The sequence below is a fragment of the Musa acuminata genome, chromosome BXJ3-8, assembly GCF_036884655.1.
Source record: "Musa acuminata AAA Group cultivar baxijiao chromosome BXJ3-8, Cavendish_Baxijiao_AAA, whole genome shotgun sequence".
Lineage (NCBI taxonomy): Eukaryota > Viridiplantae > Streptophyta > Magnoliopsida > Zingiberales > Musaceae > Musa > Musa acuminata.
Window position 1 is genome coordinate 47,578,358 of NC_088356.1, and position 7,179 is coordinate 47,585,536.

Sequence of the window (7,179 nt, forward strand, 5' to 3'; positions counted from 1 at the left end):
CATTTATAATTATCTTGATGTAAAATATGCAAGACATATAAAAAAATCACAATTATTGTGTCAATTTGACCGGCTTCTATCTCAATTATTATTATATCATGAGCGGCTCGCACATAAAACAATGTCACCCTCATGTGAATTCTTGGCTGTTCATCTTGAACACGACGTCCATCACGTTCTCAGTCCCTCCCTTTTCCACTTGTTTTCTCCCTGCATGCCTATCGTCCGAGATATTTATTACCTATGATGCATTAAAGAAGGTGATCAGGAAGATTTCATGGGATCCGCATTGGTGGTAGATCATGCTCAGGGGGAAGAACAAACAGTAAGTAAGCGCTTGAGGGCTTTGGTCAAGATCTCGAGTCAAGCACAGCAAATGCATGCATGCTTTGTTCCTCGTTCTCATCCGATAGCTTTGACCTGAGATCACTATCGCCACTTCTAATGACCAGTAAAGTCACTATCTAAAGCTTTCTCGAATGTCATCACAAGCATTACATCTACAGCTTCGAGTACAAGGACGGGGTGCACCACTTGAAGAACTTCCCGGTGGGTAGTTGGTGGGGAGGGAGCAAGGCGAGCTTGGCGCCAACCTCGGCGGCCTCCTCCGGTGACCGGCTGCCTCTCCCCCGAGTCATGGAAGTCCTGGTGAAGCCCGGGCAGAAGCAGTTCACGCTCAGCCCCCGCCCTTCCTGCTGCTTCGCCAGTAGCCTGGAGTACGCATTGAGGGCGAGCTTGGAGACGGAGTAGTCCGTCCACACCGTTGGCCACCCTTCTTCTCGCCATGTCCCCATCTTTACGTGGTGGAGGAACTGCGACACCATGCGTTCCACCGCCGCGACTGTTAGAATATCCTCGTCCTGAAGCAGTTCCTTCAGAGCTGGGTTCCTCACCTTCTGCAGTGCACAGAGAGATACATGGCTTTGGTTCACGGCCTGCTGCAGTAGAATAAATGGAGAAGACCGAACCCTTCGGCATGCACCAAGCACTCATGAAGCTACTGATGCTCCTATCATCACTTTTCGAGAGTGAAAAGGCAATGTAGGAAGTGACTAATAAAGAGAGAGAGAGAGAGAGAGAGAGAGAGAGATGCAGACTAAGTTTGGGACATGGTGTTTCTGCAGGCTTTGCATCGTGGAAGATATGTTGGGTGTAGAATGTTAGGTTAAATCATCAGTCAGTGGTATCACTGTGATCGGAGGTACATCTGTTCCGGTCGAAAAGGCAGCATCTTTGACTTACATTTAGAAGGCCGAGCTGAGAACTAATGTTCAGTATGCGGCTGCTGGTGGCGATGGATCTCCGGAACAGGGGCAGCAGTGACTCTATCAGCATCTTGGAGCCGTAGAAGTTGGTACGGATGACAGTTTCTGCGTGCTCCACGGAGTTGGTGTCGATCTCATTAAATGAGACGGCAGCGTTGTTAATCTACACATCAAGAGGCGCCGCCAGTTCATCAGATCTAATTCGTGCGAAGGAGAAGAGGGAGAAGACAAGGATTACAAGCTTTACTGACAAGAATGTCCAGTCCTCCAAATCTCCGCTCCAGCCAGGCCGCGAAGGTGACGATCGACGAGGGCACCGCCACATCCAAGTGGCAGAACGCCACATGAATTCCCTGGCCGTCGAGGGACTCCACCGCCGCCTTCCCCTTGCCGACGTCCCTCGAAGTGAGCACCACCGTGAGCCCCAGCTCCGCTAACCTCTTGACGAGCGCGAATCCGATGCCCTTGTTGGCGCCGGTGACGACGGCCACCGTCTCCTTCGACCACCACCTGCACAGCACCCGCAACAAGAATGACGCACGGTACAGGCAAAGATTTACAAGCCGCAAACGGTCGCCCATGAAACTTCACCTGGTGGTAGAGGGACAGATCGCGGAGCCCTTGAGGTCCATATCCATGATCGCGGTGAAAACGTCGCCGGATGATGGCACAGCTCGCGAGATGCGTCGAGCAAGGAGAGGAAGGAGAACAGCATATATAGGCAGAGCTCAAGCGGAGCTTGTCAATACAAAAAGGAAGACGGGGGGTGGAGCACCCCACTATCAGACGCAAATAACACTAACGACCGAATCACCCCGGAGACTTCTTGGGGATGACATGGCATCACGGTCTATAGGTCATCGAGAGAACACATCACCCAAGAAACTTCTCCATGGTGATTCAGCCGTTCTGACGGGCACCACAACTGCACTAAAATAAAAAGTGTCGGCGATAAGAATGCTTCATCACATGGTCAATATGGATCCACGTAGGGACCATTGCATTACAAAACGTGCCGAGTTTGTGAATGCGAAGATTAATGTAATCTCTATCATGCGATCCACTTGTGGATCGAAGAACTCCTCCTAATCAAATACCAAACAGTAGGCAAGAGACTATGATATGAATCAGACGGCAGCAGGAGAAACAGCACTTGCGATGCACGGAAGCATGCAGGGATTAGAGCAAGAAGGTGTTAGTTATGGTCTAATGGAGATTAGCTGAATGGTTAGCATCAACGTAATGGCAATCTAGTTGGATTAGGGTGGGTCAGCATCGATGATGAACATATTGACAGGAGAATAAGACAGGAAAATGTCGTAGGAGAAATGGTTCGATTTTTATTGACTTAGTCATTTCCCATCGCATGCATCACATTCATATTGACAGTATGATGTCTTCTTCTTCTTGACTAGAATATAAATATTATCATCCACACCTCCTCCCAACTACACTAAAATGTATTAGAACCATAGTTAATAAGAATTAGATTGTGTCACTGGTTGAACCAACAAGTCAACTTGTTGGAACACATGTTTAATACTTTCTTAAAAAAAAAATATATAATATAAAACAAAAGATTTTGATTTATGAGTGCCTAAAGCATTGTGCAAAACTCACACATCAATAGAAATCAACAAAGGGGTTTATGGACGTGTATGCATGATATCTATCCAATAGGATTCTAAAAGAAAGAGTCAACATAAATTAGAATTCCTCAGCTAAGATCATAAAGAAACCGTAAACCACCATATGCTGTTCAAGAGTCAACACAAGCAAGCTGTCGACCCCACGAGTTCATACCTCGTGAATTGTTTGCAGTCATACAATAACCATATGCATGTCTTTTTCTGTATGGGAATGTATTTAATTCAGCAGGTGACACTTGGGAACTGTAGTCAACGTTTGTAGGTTTCAGATGACTTGAGGGAAGAAGACATCATCATCATCAAGTGGGAATCTGCTGAAAAATGTGTCGAGAGACTGCTTCCAGAACAAAACCTGTTGGCAATATATTATCACTGTATTCTTGAGTTGGGTACAGTGCCATCACACGCAGCATTGCTTGTGCACAGTGAGTAGAGAGTACAATTATTTGCATGATCTTTTTGGCTTTCACATCATCTTTAAGGTAGAGACAAAGCAGTGGATGTCCAAATTACTATGATGAACACTTGAATAGTTTTGTAAAATTAGAGTCACTTGATTAAGAGGTTCAAACTAGTATCGATTTAGTTTAAAGTATGGATGGAGTATTTTTGCAGCACAATAACAACTGAGGGTTTATTTTCTTGGCTTTGAAATGATGAAAGTAATAGCTGAGTCAAGAGCTGTTGGAACACCAAAGGTTGTGGTTTAGCTTCACTTGTTTGCTTCAGATGCCTTGATGGAAGAAAACATCATCATCAAGTGAGAATTTGCTGAACTGAGGGTTTATTTTTGCAGCACAATAACAACTGAGGGTTTATTTTCTTGGCTTTGAAATGATGAAAATAATAGCTGAGTCAAGAGCTGTTGGAACACCAAAGGTTGTGGTTTAGCTTCACTTGTTTGCTTCAGATGGCTTGATGGAAGAAGACATCATCATCAAGTGAGAATTTGCTGAAAAATGTGTCAAGAGACTGCTTCCAGAAGAAGACTTGTGGGCAAATATATTATCATTGTATTCTGAGTTGCGTACAGTAGCATCGCACATAGCAGTGCACAGTTAGCAGTGGGTACAATAATTTGTATGATCTTTTTGTGTTTCACACCTTCCCCAAGATAGAGACACTGCAAGTGGTGGATGTCCAAAGGACTATGAGGGACACTAATTTCTCTCCCTTATCTTTTCTTTAACTTTTCCTTAAACACTTTGATTATTTAGTAAGGTATGTACATGATAATTTGATCCAAATGATGCATGACAAGTTTGTAGCAAAGTAATGCGAAACTTGTGAGAATTTTGTAGTGCAACAACAACTAAGAGACTTTTTTTCCTTGGCTTTTAGTATATAAACATCAGTAGATGCATGCTGAAATTAATAGCTGAGTTAAACAGTGTTGGAACACTTAAGGTTGTGGTTTAGCTTCACTCGGGAACAGTGACCATAATTAAGTTGAGATTTGAAACACCATAATCGATCCACATGTGACTTTAGCACATGTGGTTGCCTAACATTTGTGTATTTTGCATGCCATAGGGCCATATTATAGTGTGCAGTGTTCATGCAAGCAGTGCTCTCCCACCATTCAGACTCACCTTCCAACCAAAACCTAGGCTGATGCATTGCCTAACCTACTAGTTATGTTTTATAGATAGCACCCAACTTTGGTGTGAGAGAGACTTAGATTATAAGGACATGTGATCATATTCTTATAACTTAATGCATCCCATAGGTAGTAACCAATGACTTGGGAACTCAGCTTTAACTTCTTATCATTTCTTTTTAACCCACTAACATTAGTTAAATCAAGCCTATCAATCTTTAAGTATGTTAAAGGAATGATTAACAAAACCACCAATCAGATGTAATTTTTTATAGCCAATTTCGAGCGCTTGTGGGTGTAGAATTGTGTAGTTTGGAAGCTTAATTCGGTTTGATTCTTTAGAGAAATAATTAGAGTTAAGAAGTTTCATAAATATAGTTTACAAATCTTTTGTGGTACAAAAGGTAAAAGGAAAAATATTATGTTTAGTATTTGATAACAAATACATCTCGGTTAATCACTATCAACTCAGTCACAATCATCGGCTCAATCGCCATCGACACTAACACCCATCGAGGTTCTCTCACCCGACATTGTGTCGACGTCCTAGGAGCAACCGAGACCTATTCAACTATCGGTTGAGGGGGCATTTTGCTTTTCAACCATGAAATTCTATGAATTATATTACTATTATATCTTAACTAAATTGGAGACCCAATCGATAAATTCGATGGAGAATTTCCTGTGAATCCAACTATGATAGATGGACCGACATTTGAAGGAGATACGATAAGAGTTCTAATAATTCAAAGGAGAAGTATTATTCGACTAGGTAAGTCGCTATTCACCCAAAAAATCAAAGAAGAATTAATTCAAGCAAACTTCTACCTCCCTTTGTTGGAGACATTCATTGATAGTGTCGACCTAGAGCATATTATAATTTTTTGTACCCAAATATCATTGTATGACACTTCAAATGCCCTAATATGTTGTACCTTTCCGACCATGCTAAGAGACCCAAAGCGAGAATGGTATGCCTGCCAAAAGCTACTTTCTATTAGTTCTTTTGCTCAACTCATGTAGGAGTTTGAATTTTACTTATTCAAGAATATACCCGAGGCCATCGACAATAATGCTTCTTAAACCCAAACAAGGGGAGGAGGAAATGATTGCGTATTTCATTACTTGGTTCACCAATGGAAGGCATAAGATAAAATATGCTCAAGGTGTGTGAGTAAAAAAAACCGAATTCGCATAAAAAAAAACTTAGCATGGTAGGAGGTAGAAAATAAAAATATGTCCAAGGCACGTGAATCGAAAAAATCTAACCCATGTTAGAAAAAACATATCATGATGAGAGGCATAAAACAAAATATGCATAAGGCATATGAGTTAGAAAAACCCAACTTGTACTAGAAGAAGCCCATCACGATGGGAGACACAAGACAAAATATATCTGAGATGCATGAATTTGGATAACTCGACCCATGGTAGAAGAAACCCATCATAACAAGAGGCATAAGACAAAATATGCTTGAGGTGTAGAGGTTAAAAAACCAAACTCCCACTTTTATCGGGGCATGAAGGTCGAAAATCTGACTCTCGCTTTCACCCCAGGCACAAAAGTCAGAAAGCTCGACCCTTACCTTCGTCGAGGCATAAAGGTTAGGAAACTTGACCCTCGCCTTTGGCCTAGGTGCAAAGGTCAAAAAAACCCGACCCTTACCTCCGCTAGAGGTATGGATGTTAGAAAACTTGACCTCGTCTAACCAATGTGTGTCCCTCAATGGTATAAGGAGTAGGTTAGCAATGGATCACTACCAGCAAGTTGAGGAGTTGATCCCTGATGGACGTGCCGAACAAACTTATTTCTTAGGATACAAGGTTTACGATAGATTAGACATGTTGAACAAACTCGTACCAAATAAACTAAACATGCCACCATATCAACAATGGATCGAAAAATATGAGCTCAATATGTTGGATGAACTATACACCATTCTTTGTACATCTCTAACTAGAGCTCCAAAGCATGCTTGGGAGAGTGCAAATGACAGGGAGTATATCATTAGCTAATTGTCATCCGACATATACTATCACGTGATGTATATGGTGGATGGAGAAGATAAAGGTGATCCTCCGACTGTCTTCCCATGTGAGTAAGGGTATGAGGTAGATGGTTATATGTTTCTCTTTTTATTTCCCACTCGAATAATAGGCTAAGGGGAGGTTATTGAAGGTGATTAAATGTTGTCTTCCCTTAGAATATTTTATACATATTCAATCAGGTATAAAAAGCTTATTTACAACACAATGAAAGAGGAGGGAGAGGGCAGGGGACTTACTATTTTTAACCATTCCCATCTATACTCATAAATCTCGGGTTACTAACTTGGGCGTAGGAGGTACTGAGTCAGAAAACCTCTCACAATCTTAGTTTTTATGTAGATAACATATTGGGAGTTCGACGTTTTCACCTCAGAGGCACTTCGCACAACCTGCGCATATGGTTCCAGATAATATTGAGTTTATGAGAACATCAATGACTTATTCTCTCAATAATATTTTATATTTTAAAAATAATTTCAAACTCCATAACATTACTAATACAACTAAATAATAATACGTAGAGTTTTAGTTTGTAAAATTAAATCAAACTGAAAGTGGAACCTATGATTCTACCTTGCAAAATTTTCATAAGATTTATTGACTTTTTTTTTTATGA

At 41.5% G+C, this 7,179-nt stretch overlaps 1 protein-coding gene across 1 annotated transcript; it reads right to left on the reverse strand.

Annotated features, from left to right (window-relative positions):
- Positions 1 to 1,955, reverse strand: LOC135644656 ((+)-neomenthol dehydrogenase-like). The gene is made up of 4 exons (XM_065162434.1): positions 1,857 to 1,955; positions 1,517 to 1,775; positions 1,243 to 1,428; positions 1 to 896 (listed from the first exon to the last, which is right to left on the reverse strand). The coding sequence occupies exons 1-4, from the start codon at positions 1,901 to 1,903 to the stop codon at positions 501 to 503; spliced, it is 888 nt and encodes a 295-aa protein (XP_065018506.1). The 5' UTR covers positions 1,904 to 1,955; the 3' UTR covers positions 1 to 500.
- Between the last annotated feature and the right edge of the window lie 5,224 nt (positions 1,956 to 7,179).

Coding starts and splice junctions, on each gene's coding strand:
- LOC135644656 (XM_065162434.1), bottom strand. CDS start 1,903: ATGGATATGGACCTCAAGGGCTCCGCGATCTGTCCCTCTACCACCAG. Junction 1,429..1,516: donor TTGGAGGACTGGACATTCTT/GTCAGTAAAGCT, acceptor CTTGATGTGTAG/ATTAACAACGCTGCCGTCTC. Junction 897..1,242: donor CTCAGCTCGGCCTTCTAAAT/GTAAGTCAAAGA, acceptor TGTGCACTGCAG/AAGGTGAGGAACCCAGCTCT.